At 47.1% G+C, this 23,379-nt stretch overlaps 2 protein-coding genes and 1 long non-coding RNA gene across 5 annotated transcripts in view; 1 reads left to right on the top strand and 2 right to left on the bottom strand.

The window, feature by feature from the left end:
• The window catches only part of LOC125962089 (uncharacterized), a 279,527-nt gene that overhangs the window by 171,118 nt on the left and 85,030 nt on the right, over window positions 1-23,379 (bottom strand). The window lies entirely within an intron of this gene.
• Window positions 624-5,866, bottom strand: TIMM22 (translocase of inner mitochondrial membrane 22). Its single transcript, XM_004267085.4, has 4 exons — window positions 5,604-5,866; window positions 3,318-3,514; window positions 2,623-2,695; window positions 624-1,228 (listed from the first exon to the last, which is right to left on the bottom strand). Exons 1-4 carry the CDS (start codon window positions 5,839-5,841, stop codon window positions 1,152-1,154), a joined length of 585 nt encoding a protein of 194 aa, XP_004267133.1. The 5' UTR covers window positions 5,842-5,866; the 3' UTR covers window positions 624-1,151.
• NXN (nucleoredoxin) overlaps window positions 16,129-23,379 on the top strand; it is a 141,548-nt gene continuing 134,297 nt past the window's right edge. The window contains exon 1 of one of the 3 annotated variants that reach the window (XM_033423306.2): window positions 16,129-16,634. In XM_033423306.2, coding sequence (XP_033279197.1) covers window positions 16,263-16,634 — 372 coding nt within the window. In that variant the 5' untranslated portion in view covers window positions 16,129-16,262. The remainder of the gene's footprint in view (window positions 16,635-23,379) is intronic. The other 2 variants (XM_004267083.3, XM_033423307.2) reach the window with 2 other exon arrangements.

Below are 23,379 nucleotides of genomic sequence, written 5' to 3' on the forward strand. Positions count from 1 at the left end.
ACCAGAGCACCCGAGTAAAGCAGCATCTGTGGCAGATCCCAATTGTAAAAGGCTATTTCTTTGCATATGGCACAGAATTAAGCTGAGCTGCTACTGTCAGAAAAAAAGGCTACCAGGTCAAGTCAAAAAGACTAATATGTTTAAGGAAGAAAGAAAAACACTGACATCAGAGAAAAATGGTAGCGGTGAACAGCTCCTCAACTCGGTCTGATCGTAACCAGTGGCTGCTGTGACTTAGTCACCAGGAGGACCAGAGCAGGACCCTTCACACACTGTGTCCTTGAGCTGGGCCTGGTCTGGTGGTCAGAGCAGAACACCCGTGTGTGGTTTAGACCGCAGGCATTCCCATTGGCCAGCCCACAGGAGGGATTTCTTAGAAGAGGCCAGCAGGGGTTATGCGCGGAGTTTCAACGCATCCTAGGACATGGCTAGGCTGGGCTTCTTTAGGAGAAGGCCCTGGCCAACGTAACAATCTCAGTGAGGATAACGCTACTCTGCAGATCCTGGGAACCTAACATTCCCAAACTTCGCAGGAGTTTGCTCACGCTTTCCCTATGTATGTTCAATCTTTGGGCACCTGGAACCATTTTTGGGAATTGTGGAATTTGAAAATAAAAATAAGCCAACCTTTTAAACTGTAATATAAATACATATATATATATGTTTTTTAACAAGGCAGAACACTAAACAAAATGACATCATTGGTCGGATGGCATAAATTCACTTTGCCCTGCCCCAGTGTGTGAGATGGATGACGGCATGGAGGTCCAAGGTAGAACAGCTTCCCGGGTATATGTGAAGTCCCCTCCATTCCCACGGCACCAAACCACCAGAGGGCCAGTTGTGGTCAGGACTGAACGTCTGCGGGACTCAACTCCTACAGGTCAACACGCTGACTCCTGATCTGCCCGAAAGAGAGCGGCTGGCGTGGCACAGCCCCCCACAGCCTGGCTGGAGTCCAGGAGCAGAGAGCGTGGCAGCTCAGAGGTGGCAGATTGCAGCCAGGCAGCTCCCTCACGACACCAACTATGTGAGGGAAAACAAATGTCTTCAGTCTCTGAAGCAAGTGCCCCGGCATGGTGCAGACACTGCCCTACACAGAACAGCTCTGATCCTGGGCTGGCATCATCCTTCCCTGGAGGCAACTGCTCTCACCGTAGGTAATAATCGATCGCAGCAGAGAAAGCAGCAAAACCTCCACAACCAATGACCCCAGCCTTTACGCCAGCTGCAAAGCAAACACAAATGACATCACCTGTGGTGACAGATGCCGGGTCAGGCTGCACTCAGGAAGAGCCTGGGTACCCGCAGACGCAAAGAAACCGGCGGACGCGTTCCAAATCATTCAACCTAGCAGAGAGCTGGAAGACTTCAGTGAAGCTGTGCACACGATCTGATCCAGTGTGCTTTTATCTAACTGTACGTTCATTTAACTTCTCTCGTTCTAAAGAATTACTATTTCCAGCCTCATGAAAATAGCCCCTCACAGGCAGGAAACTGGTTAAGAGAACCAGCCCTTGGAATCAAGTGAAAGCATATGGCCTGTACCCTGATTTGTTTATGGAATAAATTCCTGGGAAGGTGATCAAAGCAATCCTAGAGGGAGCTGAGCCTCTCAAAGGCCCTGACAAAGCTGAGACATGGGAAGACCAAAGGGGAAGTTACTCCATAAATCACAAATGGCTGTTTGAGGAGGAAAATCAGGTTTTAATGATAGCAAATTATCCTGCCTCTCAGAAAATGAGAAAAAAGGCTTTTTGCTTTGGATAAGTCCGGGCACAGCAGATGGAGAGCAGCCCAGCAATGTACACTGTTAAGAACACCCTGTCACTGACGCACTGCACCACACTCTTGACAGACACACCAACACGGAGAAGTGGCAGGGAACCGGTTTTTTTCTTTGTTGTTTATAGATGATAATCCAACATTTCTAGAATACCTATATTTGGCTTTCAAGGGGTAGAAATCTAAGAACCCTATTACCATGATAACTTATACACAAATTAAAATGACAGTTGTATAGTACGAAGAAAGATGTCTGTTTGCAATGCATGGAACTGAAATTTCAGCAGAGCCTGCTATTTGGCCAAATGGGGCCCAGCTATGCTTCTGTACTTTCCCGCATAGCAACACACACCTGCATATTATGAGGAAGTTCTTCCCGTACGTTCAAGATGGGGGCAGTTCTTTTTTCTAAGATCGATCTAGATCTCTCTGTGGTTCTCACCTGGGGGTGACTTTGTTCCCCAGGGGACATTTGGCAATGTCTGGAGACACTTTTACTTGTCACCACTAAAGGATGCTACTAGCATCTAGGGGGTAGAGGCCAGGGATGCTATACATCCTACCATGCACAGGACAGCGCCCCCCTCCCCCTAGCAAACATGTATCTGGTCTAAAATGTCAACAATGCCAAGGATCAGAAACCCTGATCTAGATACTAGAAAGTTTCCAAAACTGAGTTAACACAGAAGCAAACGTGATTTACTTGTCAGAAGGGAAGAATATCAAGTGTCCACATACGCCTTGGGCTGTCCTTGGAATGCTCATATGTTTAGAAATGTCAACTTCAGCATGTTGTCCAAGGCCACAAAGAAAACCATCTGAGAACTGTTTACTAACCTCTGAAACCAATGGCTCCTCCAGTGATGCAGCCACTGATGACACTGTTCTTCCAATCTGATTTTCCCCGGTACTGTGGGTGGAGAAGAGCAGTTCAGAGCCAAAGAAACACGCCAGACAAGATGATTAAGGAAAAAAAAAGATGGGGTTTCTGGCTGGCGAATTTAGTCCCTCCCCAAAGGAAACCTATCTTTTTCTCTTTCAAAAGTATAGTTCCTAAAATTTGAATGTGTTCATAAATGCTTCCTGCAGGTGGTACCAGAGCGCTGAAACCAAGTGTAACATTTGAGAAGTAATCAAAATCTCGTCTCAGTTCCCCAGTAAGTATTCTGTTTAAAATCATTCACTGGGAATTCCCTGGCAGTCCAGTGGTGAGGACTCCGTGCTTCCACTGCAGGGAGCCTGGGTTCAATCCCTGGTTGGGGAACCAAGATCCTGCAAGCAGCGCGGTGCAGCCAAAAAATAAATAAAATAAACTCATTAACCAACTTCTAGCCTCCAAAAACAAGTAAAAAATAATGCAAGCCCAAATCATAAACACACAAAAAGTTTACATTAGGGACTACTTCATGGAAATTTAATCTAGCAAGTATTGGACATTTCTGACCTGCTTTCTAGTAGCATTAAGAGTATTTCTCTTGAGAAGTCCCAAGATGGAAACAGGCAAGGCTTTCTCAGAAGACAGGGACACTTACAGATTCTACCAAACACTCAGTGCAAGAAAACATGGCGCCCACGATGGCAAAATTTTTGGCGTAGGACATTCCTCTCTGCCCCATGTCTTTAAGAACTTCTTTTGCTGTAGGTGTGCGGTAAGGATCCTTAGGGTCAAAGCCCACATTGGTATCAATGCCAGCAGTGAACACCCCAAATGCACCTCCCAAGACAAATCCTAAAAACAAACACAGAGATGAAGATTTCTTTGGTATGTTTTCTGGATTACTGTAATGGGGTCATACTCAAATAGCACCTTTTGGATGGCCACCAGCGAAGAGGATGCCCCTTCTTGCCTGGAAAACTCTCTACTTGTCTGGTTTCCACGTTACAAAATCCAGAATCTATCTTGTTGGCAGCTTCTTCTCTGACTCTTCTTGGATTTCTTCCTCCTTTCATTTTCTAACATTCCTCAAAATTCAGTCTTTAACCCTCTTTCTCTCTCTACACTCTCACATGTAAACCAGTCACCCTCAAGTTCAGGTATCAACTTTGCAAATCACTCCCTTGACGACGGTGACATCCGTAATACTCATTTGGTAAATACCATGTGCCAATCACTCTGACACTTTATAGTCCCAGCCTCATTTATTCTTCACAATAGTCCTGTGAGATAGATATTATTATCCTCTCCTTTCTGTAGGTGAAGAAACTGAGGCTCAGAGAGGTTAACTAATTTCCCTAAGGTCACAAAGCTACCAAATGGCAAACCCCACACTGCTGTCCACAGCTGACCTTCCTGAGCCTGCTGGACATGTCAACATGGATGTCCTCTTGCCACCTCAAGGTCGGTATACGTTCAATGAAATCATGGGCACCTCCCCTCCAGACTTTCCTGCTTATGGCTCTTTCTTTGCAGTCACTCCTACTCCAAACTTCAGGGGCATTTCTGACTGTTTCTTTGCTTCCCCCTGTAACCCTATGTCCACAATTATCATCCTAGTCCAAGGCCTTTATCACTTCGCCCCTGGTGCACTACGACTCATTCATCATTTCAACAGATATGTATGTATTAGGGTCAGGCACAATGATGAACAAAGACCCAGTCCATGTCTCACGGAGCTTCAGTCTAGCAAGTTCCCTATATGGTCTCCCTATCCACAGACTTTCCTTTCCTTCATCACACTCCACCTTGAGTCATCATGCTCATTACCACTTGTTACCCTCTAAAAAACCATCAACGGGGACTTCCCTGGTGGTCCAGTGGGTAAGACTCCACGCTCCCAATGGAGGGGGCTGGGTTCGATTTCTGGTCGGGGAACTAGATCCCACATGCATGCTGCAACTAAGAGTTCGCATGCCGCAACTAAAGATCCCGCGTGCTGCAACTAAGACCCACCGCAGCCAAAATAAATACATACATAAACATTAAAAAAATAATTTAAAAACCATCAATGACTGCCCTAATGCCTGCAGGCAAAAAGCCCAAATCCCTCACCCCACCCCCAACTTGAAATGCTGTTTCTCCTCCTCTTTGTCTAACCCCATTCTCTCAATCCTCCAAGACACGCTCTAGTCTCACCTCCTCTTGTGGCCTTCCCCCAACCAAAAAAGATCTTTTTTTCTTTCTGCTCTACTTCACATGTGCACTCTCACCTACATTCCTTTCTTAATTGCCTTTCATTCTCAATGAGACTTCAAATCACCTGCAAATGTGGCCACCCTCTTTACTCTGCATACAGGAGGGACACATACATTCTCAAATCCTCAAAACGTTAAAAAAAAAAAAAGCCAAGTCCAGACTTCTTTCCCCCTCTTTCCCTGCTGTCTAGTCACACTGGCCTCACTGGCCTTTCTGTTTTTCTAACCTCAAGCCACTTCCGGCCAGACCTTTGCAGGTGCTGGGCCCTATGTCTGCAGAGCTCTCCTCCAGGCTCCTTGTCAACAATTTTCTATGTATATTAAAATGTTAGCTTCATGAGAACAAGGATCTTGTTCTCACCCTGTCTTTCCACCGCCTGACACGTGATAGCTGCAAAGTAACAAGTTGTTGGAAAATGATTATTTAAAAGCGAATGAATGAATGAAGTCAACCATCTTAGAACCCCCAGGTCCCGACCCAGGATCGATTCTCTGATCCAATTTCCAGAGGCGAAAGCCACCCTCGGGATCTAGGGAGGCGCTGCTCGAGCTCACTGAACCAGGCGGGGGTGGGTCAAGGTCGAAGCCCATGGACTCCTCGCCTCCCAGGCGCGTGGTCTTATTGGCAAGGGACCCCTATGCCGCCCAAGCCCTAAGCCTCCCAAAGGCCCCCCTCCTCGCCTCACCTCCCAAGCAGGCCAGCGCCGCCTTGAAGGCGCAGCTTTCCATCGCCCTCTCGACCATCTTCTGCTCCTCACTCTTGGCCGGACTCGGGATCCCGCCCAGGCTCCCAGGCTCCAGGAGCCGGGGCTGACGCTTGTCACCCACCAGGTACTGCAGAAGAAGGCTGTACTGCAGCGGAGCTTCGGCGGAAGCCGCCGCCCCAGGCGCGGAGCCCGCGGCACTGCGGGCCGTCTCCCCCATGACTGTGGCTGCCTAAGAAACCTGGCTTCCTTCTTCCCACAGCAGATTCCACAAGCCTCCCGTGGGGCCTTGCGCTCCCAGCCATTGTGTCGCAACGGCAGATTCGCCACACCGAGCGAGACCGAGGAAGCAGCGGAAGCCAAGTCCGTTCGTGCACACCCGGCGGAAGAGCTATCACGTTCTCCCAAAACCTCCTGTGAATACTGAATCAGGCTTGTGCAGCAGTCCCAACGACACTGACAAAGATTCAGAGTCACCAGAAAACACCCTCTTCGGGGCTGCAGCGCGGTGAGTATCGGGATTTGTAGTTTAACACGTACACCCCAGACATTTCCCAGGAAGCTTTGCGCGGGCACTAGCGTCTCAGCCTTCTCTCGAGCTCCTGACGGGCGGGAGGGAAGGGAGGCTGCAGCGCGCCGGGACGCTAGCAGGAGATACGCGCGCCCCGCCACTGCCCTTTCAGCCTACTAATTCCTAGCGTGTGTTGTGAGATGTCAATAGGGGAAGGTGCTTTGTAAATCAACGTGAAAGCGTGGTATAAATGTATGGAATAAATGTTTTATTCAATAATTAAACCGTTGAGGGGAGAGAGAAGGAGCCAAAAAAGGAGTGAAGCTATTTAAAAAAAAAAAGAAAAAGGAATTCCCTGGCTGTCCAGTGGTTAGGACTCCACACTTTCACTGCTGAGGGCCCCGGTTCGATCCCTGGTTGAGAAACTAAGCCTCCGCAAGCCTCGCAGCGTGGCCAAAAAACAAACAAACAAACAAAAATAGTGATGCTAACCAAGCTTAATATGAGACAATGATAGGAAGTGGAGGTGGCTTTGGCCTGACGGAGAGCAAGGGAAGCTGAGGCTGCTACTCACGCCAGCCAGCTGTTGTCAATGGAATTAATGATGTGGGACTAGCATTGCCATGAAAAGCCAAATTTATATTATGCTGAATCAATTAAAGTGCTTACTAGCTTGCAAACTGAGGACTTGAAGGTTAACTGTGAGAGCACCGTGTATGAACCCAGAAAATCTTTTGCAGTAGTTTCTGTGGTACTAAAATAGATCCCCAACTGTTGTATTGATCCAGACTAGCAGTGTATCTGGGTGTATCAGCTAAGAGAAACATAAATGGAAGCAGAAGGTAGTGAGGTAGCCAGTCAACAGAGGCAGAGATACCTCTTTGGTAGCCAGAGTTCTCTGTGCCGCAGAGCAGAGCCTGTGGTTCACTCTGCTTCTGCTCCCACCAGACCACTAAACCAGCTCGTCCTAAGGTCCCTGGTGACGCCTCAGTTGTTAAGTCTAATTCAGACCTCATTTCACTTTACTGCTCAGCTGCGTTTCACGCTATTGACTCCTCCTTCTGTGAAGAAACTTCAAAGCCCCTCTCCCCTCGTTGTGCTACAGCCTCTCCAGTTTCTCCGTCTTCGGCGCAGGCACCGCTGCCTGAACTTTTCCTGTTGGTCCTCTCAGGGCTTCATCCTTTATTTTCTCATGCAGCTCACTCTACCTGAGCAACTCATCCGCACTCGTAGCTTCTACTACCACCTCTAATGCAGGAATGACTCCCAAATCTTAATCTCCAGCTTCGACCCTTCTCATCAACACAAGAACCAGACATTTCCTGTAGGCACCTCTAACTCAACACACCCTGCCAACCACCCATTCCTTCCAGATGAGTGAGGGGCCCAGGGCTCTGATTCATGCTGAGGTCTTAAGAGCTGAAGCTGGATCTGAGAGAAGTTGGGACAGGGCCCTAGGCAAGTCCCAGGCAAGGTGGCCTTGGAAAGCAAGGAATGATCTAAACAATCCCTGGGACTAGTTAGAGAGCAATAATTAATCCCTAAATGAAGGGTCTGCCTCAGATTTCAGGTACGAGCCAAGTCAGCATGTGGTGAGATCCACTGTAACCATGGTGAGTGAGGGAGGGAGCCTTTTATGGAACATAATGGCCCGAATCACAGATGGAGACACAGATACACTGATCTGGTATCTCTCTTCCCCCACCCATCTCCTTCCATAGGTAGAATGCGTTTCACCTGATGGAAAACTTGAACCTCTTCAAGCATATTCCGAAAGAGAGAAGTGGTTTCTTATGTCTGTTTCCCTGGCCTGAATCTTTGCCAGCACCCTAGGGACTTTATCTGGCCACAGCTTCACTAAAAGTCCAGCTGCTCTCACGTTACAGGTTGTCTGTTCTGGCCGCAAGGATACAGAGGTGGGGCGATATCTCAGTGGGTCAGAAAGGAGACACTTCAGGATGAATGAGATTCACAGGCAGGGTCGTAGGAAGTCAGAACACTCTGAGTTGATGACCCATCACTTGAAGGACTCCAGGTCAGGGCACAGATGGGGAGGTGCTGAACTGGAGGAGAGCCTGATCGTCTCTCACCCCAGGTGTCTGGGAGAGCCTGGCTGGCCTCTAGTTCTCTCAGCATGTCAGGAGTGCAGAAATAAAAGAAATAGCAGGAGTGGGATAGAATGAGGAGGTCCAAGTTGAGAAGTGCAGTGTGTCCTACGTGGATCTGAGTTGGCTGTGAATTTGGTAACAGTGAGTAGTCTGAATAGTCCCATCGCTGGCAGGAGGTCTGGCCACATAGGTACTCTGGGTAGCCAACTGAGTCACCATGTGTGGTGGGTACTGGACAAGTGACTTTGTATTTAAAGCTTTTTTTTAAAAATTTACTTATTTTATTTATTTTTGGCTGTGTCGGGTCTTTGTTGCTATGCGCGGGCTTTCTCTAGTTGCGGTGAGCGGGCTTCTCATTGCGGTGGCTTCTCCTGTTGCAGAGCACGGGCTCTAGGCGCACGGGCTTCAGTAGTTGTGGCACGTGGGCTCAGTAGTTGTGGCTCACGGGCTTTAGAGGGCAGGCTCAGTAGTTGTGGTGCACGGGCTTAGTTGCTCCACGGCATGTGGGATCTTCCCGGACCAGGGCTTGAACTTGTGTCCTCTGCATTGGCAGGCAGATTCTTAACCACTGCACCACCGGGAAAGCCCTCACTTAATAGACTCTTAATTGGTCTGCATGCCTCCTATCTTGCTCTTCTTCAAACCATCCACAGAATGGTCTTTCAGCACTGAAGCGTGATCATGTGCCCTGCTCAGAATTCTTCTCTGTGCCAGGATAAAGCCTAAACTTGGTGTGTTGCTTCTACAACTTGTGCCCAGGAAGACACATATGCTTCCGCCCAAGTTTAGTGCTTCCTCGAATATTTCCATTCCTGGTTGTCTGCTTTCTTTTTTTAATGTGCTATTTTAACCATTTAAACATGTTTTTCTTTTAAAAAAATTTTTGGCCATGCCATGCCGTGCCATGCGGCATGCGGGATCTTATTTCCCCAACCAGCGATCGAACCCGTGCCCCTGCAGTGGAAACATGGAGTCTTAACCACTGGACCGCCAGCGAAGTCTCTCAGATCTCTGCTTTTGATAATCTCTTTTGGATCTGAAAGTGGTGGCTCAGAATCATTCGCAACAATGTGTGGTCTTTAGTGTTTGGGAGGTGAGTTTGGACTTTTGGACTCAGTGTCATTTCTTTGATCTGTGCCTTGTCCTCAGTCAAGTGTAAATTGTTACAAAATATTTATTATTATTATTTCTTAATTCTTTTTACCTTTGACCTATGATAGCCATGGTGACAACAGAGGTATCCTGTACTGTTTCCAGTGAGAGATGCTTAGACTCTGATTCTGATGGGTGGTCTTCATGTTCTAGAGCAGATTTCTTCCACAGCATAACTGTTTGGAGGTTTTATTTACTCACCCAGACCCAGCAATCCAGATTTGCTTACTATCTCTTCTGCTGTTGCTTTGACTTTGCTTATGAAAAGCTATATTGGAGATTTGACCTATAGTCTGGCAGTCGGTGGATGTTTAGGACCTATTTCAGACTCAGGCAATGAGTCATACACTCTGGCTAGATCTGCAGTAGGGTCACATTGATGACAAGTTGTGATCCTGAGATCTGCTCTGAAAAGTATTGGAGGCAAGTAGGAATATGCATCATGTTTTTCTAGCACCTCACACTTCTGACTCAGAAAAGAGTTAAGAGGCTTCAAAAACTAGAGACCGGACTCCTGCTTTGCTGAGGGATAAAATGAAATATAGAAAGAACTATGATGGTGAATTCCCGAGGTTACATATCAAGTTGGTCCCAGAAAGAGAAGCAGCACACTTCTGCTGTAACCAGTGAGGGCAATGCCCCTCTCTCCCTTCCCTCATCTTGATCTTTGTCAAATCTCACTCCATATTTTGTTTCACTTACCTCTCTATCCAGCAATTTCCCTTATCAGTGGATCTGCCACCAAAGCCCAGCTTTTAAAAAAGGAAACAATAAAACAGATGCAAAAACTGTACTAGGGCATTAATCTACAGGTAAAATCCTTTTACAGGGAACTCCCAATTAAATGGAATACATTTTTTGTTTGAATCAATTTTGATTCACATTTTGTTGACTCAATTATTTCTTGAACTAAGTGGACTTGGAAAACTTTTATAATCAAAGTATTCATTTTGTGCTAACAGCTTTGTTTTGTTTTTTTGTTTTTTTTTTTTAACAGCTTTGTTTTAATGGCATTTGAATTTGTGTATGTGAGACATTCTGTCTCTTTTATTCTGAGACGTCCTGATGTACTTTAAATATTTCTTTCTCCATTTATAGCATCTTATCCTTGAATAAGTTCTTATTTGAAAATGCAAAAAGTACTTTCTTTTTGGACTAGATAATACCTTCCATATTTTTCTCACATTTATTCCCTGTTCTTCAATTCCCTTCCCTAAGCAACCTGTTACTATTTCTTTTTCATTTTCCTCTTTTTTTTTTTTTTTTTTTTTGGGCTGCACTGCGCGGTATGTGGGATCTTAGTTCACCACCAGGGATCGAACCCGTGCCCCCGGCATTGGAAGCGCAGAGTCTGAACCACCGGACCACCAGGGAAGTCCCCTGTTACTATTTCTTAAGTGTCTTTCCAGATATGTTTCCTCCATACATAAGCATTATATTTGTGTATACATATATATGTTTTTTTCTCCACTTAAAAATTTACAAGTGGGGCTTCCCTGGTGGTGCAGTGGTTGAGAGTACGCCTGCCAGTGCAGGGGACACGGGTTCGTGCCCCAGTCCGGGAAGATCCCACATGCCGCGGAGCGGCTGGGCCCGTGAGCCATGACCGCTGAGCCTGCGCGTCCGGAGCCTGTGCTCCACAACGGGAGAGGCCACAACAGTGAGAGGCCCACGTACCGCAAAAAAAAAAAAAAAAAAAAAAAAAAATTTACAAGTGGTAGCTTAGTCTTTCCTACCTATTCTGCACCTTACTTTCTCTTGTGTTACATCTTAGAGATATTTCATATCAGTGCAAGAGATGGTTAGTTTTATGTGTCAACTTGACTAGGCCATAGTGTGCCCAGTATATTCCTCATTTGGGTGTGTTACTCTGGCCTGTTTACTGAGTGACCACAAAAGTTGTTGGTTTTGAGGGGGTCCCCAAACATGGGAAGACTCTGCAGAAGTTCCAGGCTGCTGTACAAACTGCCCTGTCCCTTGGGCCATATGACCCATCAGATCCGATGGTGCTTGAGGTAGGTCACAGGCAGATAGGGATGCTATTTGGAGACTTTGGCAGCCCCTGTAGGTGAGGCCTGCCATTCTCTGTGGATAACTACTCACCTTTGGAGAAACAGTACGTGGCCTGCTACTGGATCTTCATAGAGGCTGAACACTTGGGCCACCATGCATCAGTTACCACGCTACCTGAGCTGTCCGTCATGAACTGGGTGTTATCTGCCCCACCAAGCCATAAGGTTGGGTGTGCACAGGGACACTTCATCATCAGATGGATGTGGAATATATGCGATTGGGCCCAAGCAGGCCCTGAAGGCACAAGTAAGTTACAGGCTCATGGAATTCACTGGTTACCATGTTCCTCACCACTCTGAAGCAGCTGGTTTGGTGGAAGAGTAGAATGGCCTTTTGAACATTCGGTTTACAGCACTAGTTAGGTGGCAGCACTTTGCAGGGCCCGGGCAAGGTTCTCCAGAAGACTCTGTGTGCTGTGAATTAGCATCCAGTATAAGGTGCTGTTTCTCCCATAGCTAGGGTTGCGGAGCCAGGAATCGGGAGGTGGAAATGGGAGGGGCACCGATCACTATTACCCCTAGTGACCTGCTAGCAAAATGTTTGCTTCTTGTTCCCACAACGTCATGCTCTGCTGGCCTACAGGTCTTAGTTCCAAATGGAGGAGTGCCTCCACCAGGAGAAACAACAGTGATTCCATTGCACAGGAAGTTAAGACTGCCACCTGGCCACTTTGGGCATCTCATGCCTCTGAGTTAACAGGCAAAGAAGGGAGTTACTCTGTTGGGTGGAATGATTGATCCTGACCACCAAGGGGAAATTGGACCACTGGTCAACAGTGAAGGTAAGGAAGAGCGTATCTGCAATATGGGAGACCCCTTAGGGCATCTCTTAGTTATCATACCCTGTGATTAAGGTCAAAGGAATACTACAATAACCTAGTCCTGGCAGGACTACTAATGGCCTAGACCCTTCAGGAATGAGGGTTTGAGTCACTCCACCAGGTAAAGAACCACGACCAGCTGAGGTGCTTGCTGAAGTCAAAAGGCATAAAAAAAAGATAGTAGAAGAAGGTGGTTATAAATACCAGCTATGATCTCATGATCAGTTATAGAAATGAGGGCTATATTGTCATGAGTATTTCTTCCTTGTTATGAATATATGTGTGTGTGTTTGTATTTGGCAAACATCTTTGTTCCTTTTATCTCTTATTTCCTTATAATGTAACATAAAATGTATTGACTTTATATTGTAGTATTTAAGTATTGTTAATTTTACATCATCGTACTTAAGTTACGGGATATCAAGGTGAATAAACATCCTCAACGACTTTACCGTCTCTTATGGGGATGGAGTCAGTGCATTTTTGCTTGTATACATGATACTTGTATCATTTTAGGCAGGATTATGATCTTGTTATTGTCTTTATTTGGAGAGTAAGTATGGTTTAAGGAGATGCATATGGGTGCCAAATTGACAAGGGGTAGACATGTGATGTTTAATTTTGTGTGTCAAATTGACTGGGGTGCAGAGTACCCAGATACTTTTAAAAATATTTATTTATTTATTTGGTTGTGCCAGCTCTTAGTTGCGGCAGGCAGGCTCCTTAGTTGTGGCTTTCAGGGTCCTTAGTTGCGGCTCACCTGGCTCCTTAGTTGTGACATACGGGCTCCTTAGTTGTGGCATGCGAACTCTTAGTTGCGGCACGTGAACTCTTAGTTATGGCATGCAGGCAGGATCTAGTTCCCTGACCAGGGATCGAACCCATGCCCCCTGCATTGGGAACATGGAGTCTTAACCACTGTGCCACCAGGGAAGTCCCGAGTATCCAGATATTTGGTTAAACATAATTCTGGGTGTGTCTGTGAGGGTGTTTCTGGATGAGATTAACATGTAAAACAGTAGACAGAGTAAAGCAGTTGCCTTCCCAATGTGGGTGGGCCTCATCCAATCAGTTGAAGGCCTGGATAGAATAAAAAGTAAGGGGGAATTCACTCTCTCTGCCTGTCTTAGAGCTGGGACATAGGTCTTCCCCTGCCTTTGGACTCACCATCAGCTAGAACTTACACCATCAGCTCCCCTGATTTTCCAATCTTTGGACTCAGACTGGAACTAACTATACCATCAGTTATCTGAGTCTCCAGCTTGCTGACTGCAGACCTTGGGACTTCTCAGTCTCCATAATCATGTGAACCAATTCCTTATAGCAAATCTCTCTCTGTATTGGTTCTCTTTCTCTGGAGAGCACAGACACAGAGCTCTGTGCTGATACAGTGTACATCTCCTTAATTCCTTTCAATGACTAGATTGTATCCCAAGTGATGAATGTGCCATCCTTTAATCCTCCTCATTGATACATAGTTAGGCTCTTTCCAGTTTTCCAGTCTTTTTCTGATTTCACCAATGTATCAATAACTATCTGTACACATACATCTTTGTGCCCTTATGCTACTATAACTGAAGACCAAGGAATATGATTTATGACTCTTAAAGGTGACAAATATGTATTTGTTCTGTGCATGTTTTGTATGACATCATGTGCCTTAGAATGCAGTTTCCCCAAAGAAAAACTCTAATGTGTAAGTGCTATAAATGTCAGGTATGTTGTGGCTCCCTAACACATATTTTAAAACAATAATAATTTGCAGAATAGCAGGTCAATTCATGTAACCTAACTAGCTAAATACCAGTTGGGACATTTTCTTTAAGTGGGTCTCTTGAACCGTGTACTCAGAGAGAGTGCTTTCCATAAGCCAAAGGATGTTGGCTATTCTTTACAGGAAACCCAGTGAGTCTCCTCAGGCTTCTTCTTGTAACAAACACCCACTAGAACTATGATTTTGGAATCATTTCCATTGCAAATCCCCTCTTTCCACACCCCTTTAAAAGGCAGCTGCAGTATTTGGCATCTAACCAAGGCCTGCTGCACCAACAATTCTCTAAATTTTATTTATATTTCATGTGTAGTATGTTCAAACTCTCACTTTCCCAGGTGCCAGATGCTGGTTTGGACACACTCCAGTAGAAAGTGTTTTCCTGTCAAATAATAAAAGGAAAATACTGAACATACCACCTCTTTATACAGACTTGCGTATAGTATACCAAAGTTAAGTACTCTAATAATGACTTCACTATTTCCCCAATTTGCAATCCCCCCTAATTCCCTCCTCACCTCCCTCCACACCAAATACTTTGTCCCTCATCTCCCATAGGATGTTTATGGTCCCCTTCCATATCTTCAGTGTTCACTTGAAAACGTCAGGGTGTAGGAATCTATCTGTCTCACATGCTTTGGATGGGGCCTGATGTAACCCACCCACGGGTGTTTCAAATATGATTTGGATGAGAAAATAAAACACTTTAACCCACTTTCAGTATTTTAAAAGATATCTAACAACTTAATGTCTGCTGTTAATAGCTTTTACATGTTTTCACTAAAAAGCGATGCTTTCCATGTGTTGGATAATAATACTGTCCCTGCAGTCGCACAGAATTTTGGTATGACACTAAAAATGAGCTTGGAATTCGCCTTTATCATAGGTCTCTTGCCTGCCTAAAGGCAATCCTCAGTCCAAAGATCCTACTTGTGAAATGAGCAGCAGTGTTAGGTGGATGCTGAGAAAGTAGATATCGTTTCAAGAGATTGCCAGTCCACTCGTGGCGCCCGCCTCCACCTCCACCTCTTTCACCGCTTTATGTGGTGACATTTCACTGAACCGAAAACTAGTACAATTCCATGTTCTATCCCAGAAAATTGGGAACCTTAAGCGTGAAGATTTGTGTTTCTGCCCAAAGCTTGCAGTTATATTCTGAGGTTTAAATGAACTCTTGTTAAGCAGGCTATGATTTGTGTGTGTGTGTTTGCATGTGTGGAAAGCCGCTATAAAATATAGACATTCTGCTTGGCTGCCAGTATCTCGTTTTCTTTTTCAACGTTTCCACTAGATGGCGGTAGATGTCCAAGAAATAACTTGCAAAAGCCTGGTGGAGGGCAGTGAGAGGGGCGTCCCATCCTTTCACTGGGCTGTTGGTAGCTGAGCGGACACACTGTTGTTCCTCTGTTGCGGGTGGGCATGGTGTACATTTTATTTTTTCGACTGTGTGTGTGTCGGGGTGGCGAGGCCGGAAGACTTGCCACAGACCACCTGTTTAATCCAGGTTCTCTCTAACCATAGGGTAGCGTCTTGCCAGCTGGGGGAAAAAAAAATCTCTAGAATTTTTCTCAACTATCAACAGACTTAATAGAAGCCACGGAACCGGTTCAGGAAAGCAGCCAGCTTCGATTTAGAGATGCCGTGGCATCTGGTCCCTATATTTGTGGAGATGGAAGACAGCCAATCGCTGGTGAGGAAATGGCCGCGGCGACCTGGGGACTGAAATCCCACAGTGAGTCCTGCGATCAACCCACAAGTACTTATGGATTCCCTCCCATGTGCCTAGCACTAGATCAGAAGCTACAAGAAATAAAAGAGGTGGCGTCATCCAGTCCTCTTATAGTAGAGAACATGAAACACACACACAGAGAAGTAAGTGCCGAGCAAGACCTAGCGTGATGAAGGTAACATTGTGTGAAGATGGGAAGTCCTCCGCCAGGGTTGTCTCCCGAGCACTTCGGCCACGCGGCGGGAGCCCGCGCCCCCTACGCCCTCTGCAGCAGCCAGTGCCTAGGCGGCTAGCACTGCTACTAAGGGGGCGTGGCGTGGGCGGGCCCCACGGGCGGGGCTTTCTTTTCCCCAGTGCCCGCCGCCGCCGCCGCCGCCGCTGCTGCTGCCGCCTCTGCCCGCCGCGCGGACCGAGGGAGCGCGGTCGCCGCCGCCTGCCTGCCCGGGTGCCCGCGTGCCTGGGCAGCGGTGGGCCAGGATGTCGGGTTTCCTGGAGGAGCTGCTGGGAGAGAAGCTGGTGACGGGCGGCGGCGAGGAGGTGGACGTGCACTCGTTGGCTGCCCGCGGCATCTCGCTGCTCGGGCTCTACTTCGGCTGTAGCCTGAGCGCCCCCTGCGCGCAGCTCAGCGCCAGCCTGGCCGCCTTCTACGGCCGCCTGCGGGGGGACGCGGCGGCCGGGCCAGGGGCTGGGGCCGGCCCGGGGCCGGGGGCCGGGGCGGCGGCGGAACCCGAGTCGCGGCGCCGCCTGGAGATTGTCTTCGTGTCCTCGGACCAGGACCAGCGGCAGTGGCAGGACTTCGTGCGGGACATGCCGTGGTTGGCGCTGCCCTACAAGGAGAAGCACAGGAAGGTGAGCTGCGCCGGCCTCGTCGGCGGCTCCGGCCTCGTCGGCGTCCCCGGCCTGGGTGCGCAGCCCGCGAGTTCCCGGGAGCCGGGTCCTCGCCGCCCCCCACCCCGGCGCCCCCTCCGCCCCCTTCTCCGTCGTGCACGAGCTTCCCCTCCTGCTCCTCAGCGTCCCCTGCCTCTGCCCGCCTCCCCGTCCCGGAACCTCGCCGGCTAGCGGCTCCCGCGGCAACTCCTCTGTGCCGATGCCAGGCCGCGCCCGCTGGGGAAGTTTGAAACCCCTGGGACCCCGACTCGCGTCCTGGGGAGTCGAGAGCCCGGTTCCCCCATGGTGGGAAGCCTCGAGTTAGGGGGTGGCTGCGCTCGGGGGTCGCGACTCGGTGACCCCCACCCCCAGGCAGAGGCGCAGGGAGGGGCCGCTTCCTTTCCCTCAGCGCTAGACTCCCCGCGGATACCTGTGGTGGTGGGGGAGGGCGCTAGCCCCCTACCCATAATGCGTGAACCAGGAAGTTTCCTCTCTTTCCGAGAGAAATCGGCTTTCCTGGGGCTCTCTCCGGCTGTGGCCGGGGACCCGAAGGCCGAGGCTAGGCCGCCAGGCGCCCTTTGGTGGGGGGGTGTCGGCCGCTGACCGTGGCTTCGGGCGAGAAGGAGCTCGCTCGTCTGCCTTCGCCTTCCCTCCGCCCCCAACCCCTACCCCGGGCTGAACTAGTGGCCCCCGGGGAGCCTTTCATTGTCTGGCTGTCCAGCCATCCTCACCAGATGCCTCTCGGGCACCGGACCAGACCCGTCCGTGCAGCTCTTAGTTGCTTGGTTGGTGGGCCAGTGTTGCCTTGACATCGAATTAAACGCTGAACCGATCCCATAGGTGCAGATTGACCGGAAGAACGAGGATTGGGGGAAATTTATACCTTGCTGTCAACTTCTCATCTCCCGCCGCCCCCCCGCCCCCCCCGCGGTTTGCTGCTGAAATTAGCTTTGATTTTTGAGTGTGTCTGTTGGATGAAGATGTCTGTTTTAATAAAACAAATTCAGGAAATTTTGCCATGAATCGAAACAGAAAAAGTTTTGGAGCACTTTTGCTTAATTAGTATGCCTGATGCAACGTGTGAATCCAGCCCCTTCCTTTCCGGAGGAAACTCTCATTTTATGGAGTGGACAGGAGAAGGGCTCTTCTGGGGGCGTTTAGGGCTGCCATGTGCTGCTTTAATGTGTACAGAATCTTGTTGAGAAGCATGATTTAAACTTAGTCGAGTAAAAGGCTTAGACTGTGACCCCATATGTCTCGAGTAAATCATCCATGGAAGCAGTGTAAGGTACAGACTTGGTATTTAAAGTATGAAATACAGTTTAACAAATACAGTTTGTAAATTTAACATTGGAGAAACATGGGCTCACTAACCACACAGAGGCAAAGCTTGGCGTTTTAAACACTTTTTAGGTGATCTTGCCCATATTTGATTTATATGGTGCCTGAATATGAATAACCAGTCCTTTTTTGCTTTAAAACATGGGAATCCTTTGTTTTCCTTGGTGGTGGTTTTTATGATCGTTTTGGGGAGGAGTAATGTCCAGAAAGTGCTTTATCAAGAAATATTTTCATTGTTATGTCCATTTTCTGTTGTAGACCAAAGGCCATGTAAAATAATGTCCTTATTGGGCAATACGAATGAATTCTAGCTTTTGCAAATACACAGTGATGGTAAAATGTTACAGACCTAAGGCCTATTGTTGTGTTTTCCTCCACAACAAGTGGGGGAAATAAATTTGCTGGATAGTAAAAAATATGGGGCAAATTGAGATGTTTTGCAAATGCTTAAAGCTTTTTTTCCGAAAAGGAGAATATCTGATATGACATAGGCCGTGCCTAGTTCAGTGCGCTCTGGGCAGTCCTTTTACATGAAAAAAAAGTGGTCTGTGGCTCCAGCCTGGACTTGCTAATTCCACCAGGATGAGAGTCTGGATGACACAGGGCAGAACCTCATTTGAAAATACAGTTCAGATTGCTGGCCCGTGCCCAAACCATGGTGCGTTAGCATATTAAAAATTTATTTTTGCTCAGAGCTTTTCTGACTCACATTCTGTAGTTCACTTTGTTGTCTAAAACAAGTCCAGGGCTTCCCTGGTGGCGCAGTGGTTAAGAATCCGCCTGCCAATTCAGGGAACCCAGGTTCGAGCCCTGGTGGGGGAAGATCCCACATGCTGAGGAGCCCATGCGCCACAACTACTGAGCCTGCGCTCTAGAGCCCTAGAGCCACAACTACTGAAGCCCGCGTGCCTAGAGTCCATGCTCTACAAGAAAAGCCACCGCAGTGAGAAGCCCACGTACCTCAAAGAAGAGTAGCCCCCGCTTGCCACAACTAGAGAAAGCCCAGCCACACACAGCAAGGAAGACCCAATGCAGCCAAAAATAAATAAAGTAAATAAGTTTATTAAAAAAATAAAACAAGTCCAGTTTTCAAGGAGGTAGTTTCTGCTCCTTGATGTTCACGAATAGGCAACTCAAGACTGGATCCTAGAAATATTCTTATTTGTGGTGATATACCAGGTAAAAGGACTCCAGCTGTGTTTCTTATGGAAAATATACTCTTGGAAATTACAACAGCTATGTACTCACTTTGGAAGAAATTATTTTCCCCCTTGAAACCAAAGAGATGTAAAACAAATTCCTTTTCTGTAACTTTGAGTTTTTGTCTCTCTTATTTGAAATTGGTGTGCTTAGAAATCTGTGATCTTGGGATGCCAATTCTGTGATAACAACAGTGAAAAACCCAGGGCACCCGCGATTCAGGGTGCTCACTGGCTAGACAGCTTAGCTTCTTGTTGATGGATTCTGTCCATGTTGTTTCACCAACTATAAAAATAGCATTAAAGGAGAGAATTTTGTTTTTACACTGAGGGGAAACCAAAGTTCCAGATTACTAATTTTTTTAAGTTCTCATTAACATTTGTTCTTAAATCCATTGGTATACTTCCCACTGGGATAACAAAGGATATGGTTCTAATTAGTTATTGGCTGGCATTTCTCTAAAGAAAATTGAAAAATTATGGTAGGGAAAGAAAATGCAGTGTATTATTTCTCTTTTTCTTCTTTTATTAATTTCCCCTTTATATAGTAAGAAAGTCTCGGGATGGCCGAGACTTTAAAACTGCGTTTTGCGTGGCTCCTCTCACCTTGCTTGGAACTGTGAGAGAACACCAAATAACAGGATTCCAGCATCTTTTTAAAAAAAATTCTTTGTGGAAGGTTGTCCTGTTTCTACTTGCTTTAGTGGTTGGGGCAAAAGTAATTGAAGCTTCACTTTTTGGCTTCTAAGCACACACGTATAAAGAGCTGTATAGAAATTGTAATTCAATGATAACAGAACTTTGAGTGCTTTTATAAGAGCCGTGTTGTCAGGAAACATATAATCCTGAAGTTAAGGCAGTTAGATTTGTTTTAATAAGTAGGTTTGTTTTTTGTTTTGTTGATAGACATTTTTCAGATTTCTGGAGAGAAAATGTGATGAGTAGTTGGGAAGTGGTGAAGATTCGGACTTTTGGGATTTGATCTATCCCTTTAGACTAATGTGGGTTACTTAGCTGTCAAAACTAGAGAGTTGATCTTTGGGGTCTGCTTCAGCATCACAGAGGAAAGCACTGGTTTTGGTCTTAGAGACACAGGGCTCAGCTTTGCCTGGGCTGGATGCCTGATGAAAAACATTTGGTCAGTGTGCGTGCCCTGACATCAAAGGATGCAGTACCACTGGTCTTTTTTTATATATCTATATATATAAATTTGTTTATTTATTTTTGGCTGCGTTGGGTCTTCGTTGCTGCGTGTGGGCTTTCCCTAGTAGCAGTGAGCGGAGGCTGCTCTTCGTTGCGGTGCGTGGGCTTCTCATTGCAGTGGCTTCTCTTGTTGCAGAGCACGGGTTCTAGGCGTGAGGGCTTCAGTAGTTGTGGCTCGCGGGCTCTAGAGCGCAGGCTCAGTAGTTGTGGCGCACGGGCTTAGTTGCTCTGCGGCATGTGGGATCTTCCGGGACCAAGGATCAAACCCGTGTCCCCTGCACTGGCAGGTGGATTCTTAACCACTGCACCACCAGGGAAGTCCAGTATTGCTGGTGTTGATCTGGACAGGTTTGGTGGGCTCTGGCTTGGTCCCAGAACTTCCTGCCCTACAGAAAGGGGACGAGAAAGTCAGAGCAGGAGAGCGGCAGAGTTAGGGGCTCTGGTCTAGCATCTCTGGTCCACCTGCTTCGGCCAGGGGAAGTGGTATCTTCCTGTTCCCCACCAGGGTTGTTTGCGCTCGGTGATTCTGGTTCAGACTAAATCAGAGGCTTGGCCTAGAATTCACCTGAATCACTTGGGCTCTTTGGATGGGGTGAGATTTGGTACCAACCCCGGCAGTCTTACAGCTCTATCTCTCCCAGTGCTTTCTCCCTCAATCCAAATACCCTAGCCACTAAGAGAATGATTTCTACAACACTGACAAATGACTTTCGAGGTGGTAAAAGATGGCAAAAAGGCACCGCTTTGAATATTGGCGTTTTCTGCCTTCTGCCTGTCCACCAGCCAGGACAGGTTCCCTCTGTTGACTGTGTTTCCAGGACTTGGATCCATCTAATAAAAGACAACAGTCTGATTAAAGTAATAAAGAGCACTTTTCCTTGAGAGGCTTTTTCCTCATTCCATTATTTGTAATGTATTTTTTAATCTCATTTTTCTTCTCTGCATAATGAAGCTGTCTAGTGTAGTGGCTGAAAATACAGACTCTTGTCCTTTAGATCCTGCCTCTGCCATTTATTAGCTGTGTGACCTTGTGCAAGTTATCCTACCTCTCTGTGTCTCAGGTTCCTAACCTATAAAATGGAGATGGCAACAGCACCTGCCTTACAGCATTGTTGTAAAGACTACACAAGATAATATATACGTGCCTGGCATATAGTACATGCTCAATAAGTGCTAGCAATTATTATTTGTTAATAAATGACCATGAACTTCAGTAATTCGTTTTATAGTGTGAGCCTTTGGAATATATCACATTACAGAATTGCAAAACTGTTATGAGGCATATTTTTAACTTTTTGAACAAATGACCTTTATAACCATACAAGGGGATATGAGCAAGGAGTTGAAAGAATTGCCCTAGAAGAGCTTACAATCGAGGAGAAAGATCTAGAAAAATGAAACAAAAGCAAATGGATATAACAAACATCGTTCCTTAAAGTACTGGTAGTACCGATATTTACTGAGCTTCGTACTTATATTTGCCAGTGAAACTTGAGACAGCAAATCAGGGAAGCCAGGCATGATAAAGGAGAACAGCTTTCAGGTGACGGGGCGCTCTTCTTGAGAGAGATTAATTACGTACTTGGGTGATCGTTTTTGTGGTTTGCCAAAGCCATCAGGCATGTCTTCTGCTGATCCTAGCTGCTCAGATCTGGGTGGCTTGGGGGTTGCAGGATTGCCGCTCTTTCGCGTGGGAAGTGGACGGTGCCTGCTCTGGTCTCTGGAGCTGTAGAAGCCTCATCCCCCTAAGACAGAGCCGCCTCCCTTCCCAGCTCTGGAATGTTGTAGGATAGGTTTGTTCAGACCTGTTGCCGTTTGCGGATTTAATGCTTGTCTTCTAGTTAGCGGCTCGGGCCTGACGGGCCAGCTGTCCACAGCTTTTGCTGATCCATTTGTCTCCTGATGTGGGTTGGGATATGAACTAGAGCACAGAGGAAAGCAGTGGGTTTTGAGGTTAGGGTCATTGATTTCATTTACCCGTTTCCTCCGCCCCTACCCCCTTTTTATCACTGTTCCTTGTGGTTTGAGGCCTTGTTTTAATATCTGCGCAAATTGGAGAAAGAAGGCTTTGTGTTGTATACAGCTGGGGTGGGGGGTGAACAAGTCCCTCAGTTGGGGGGATGGCCGGGGGCGGGGGTTCTTCTTTATTTACTGTTAGGACCTGGGACCCCAGGGTTCCAGCTTGCCCCATTCTGAACTAGTCTGGGCTCCTCACTGCACGATTTTGTTTCAGGGGGAGAGTGTAAGCTTGGCATAGGATGTGTTCTTTTTTCATGTTCTGAATCCCCAGTGGTGCTCAGTGTTAACCACCAGGGTGCTTGGGTTTCTGTATTTCATTAATTTATCATTATACTTATTCAAAAGGCACTCAAAGAAAATGGCTATGAATTTAGAATCTTTTTGCTGATCCTGACTTTTACGAAGCTTTTGCATACTATTGCTTTACATCTTGTCATTATTTAAAAAGTGACTAAGAGTTCTTGAGTCTCAGGAGTCATCCTTGATTCTCTCCCACCCCTCACATCTAAAAGGCACTGAGGGACTTCCCTGGTCACGCAGTGGTTAAGAATCCGCCTGCCAACGCAGGGGACACAGGTTCGAGCCCTGGTCTGGGAAGATCCGACATGCCGCGGAGCCACGAAGCCCATGCGCCACAACTACTGAGCCTGTGCTCTGGAGCCCGCGCGCCACAACTCCTGAAGCCCGCGCGCCTAGAGCCCGTGCTCCGCAACAAGAGAAGCCACTGCAATGAGAAGCCAGCACACCGCAACGAAGAGTAGCCCCCGCTCGCCCCAACTAGAGAAAGCCCATGTGCAGCAATGAAGACCCAATGCAGCCAAAAATAAATAAATTAAATAAATTAAAAAATAAAAAAATAAAAGTCACCGAACCCTGTTGATCTCCTTAACAGTTCTCAACTCTGACCCCTTCTCTCCATTCCTACCATCACTGCTTGAGTTCATATTTCATCTGGACCACAGCAG

This window comes from Orcinus orca, chromosome 19 (assembly GCF_937001465.1).
Source record: "Orcinus orca chromosome 19, mOrcOrc1.1, whole genome shotgun sequence".
NCBI classification, from domain to species: Eukaryota; Metazoa; Chordata; class Mammalia; order Artiodactyla; family Delphinidae; genus Orcinus; species Orcinus orca.

Bases quoted from the DNA above. Each gene is read 5' to 3' on its own strand.
- TIMM22 (XM_004267085.4), bottom strand. From the start codon at position 5,841: ATGGGGGAGACGGCCCGCAGTGCCGCGGGCTCCGCGCCTGGGGCGGCG. The intron at 3,515-5,603 runs GTGAGGCGAGGA...GTTTGTTTTTAG, and splicing joins GGCGCTGGCCTGCTTGGGAG to GATTTGTCTTGGGAGGTGCA. The intron at 1,229-2,622 runs GTTAGTAAACAG...TTTGCTTTGCAG, and splicing joins AGGAGCCATTGGTTTCAGAG to CTGGCGTAAAGGCTGGGGTC.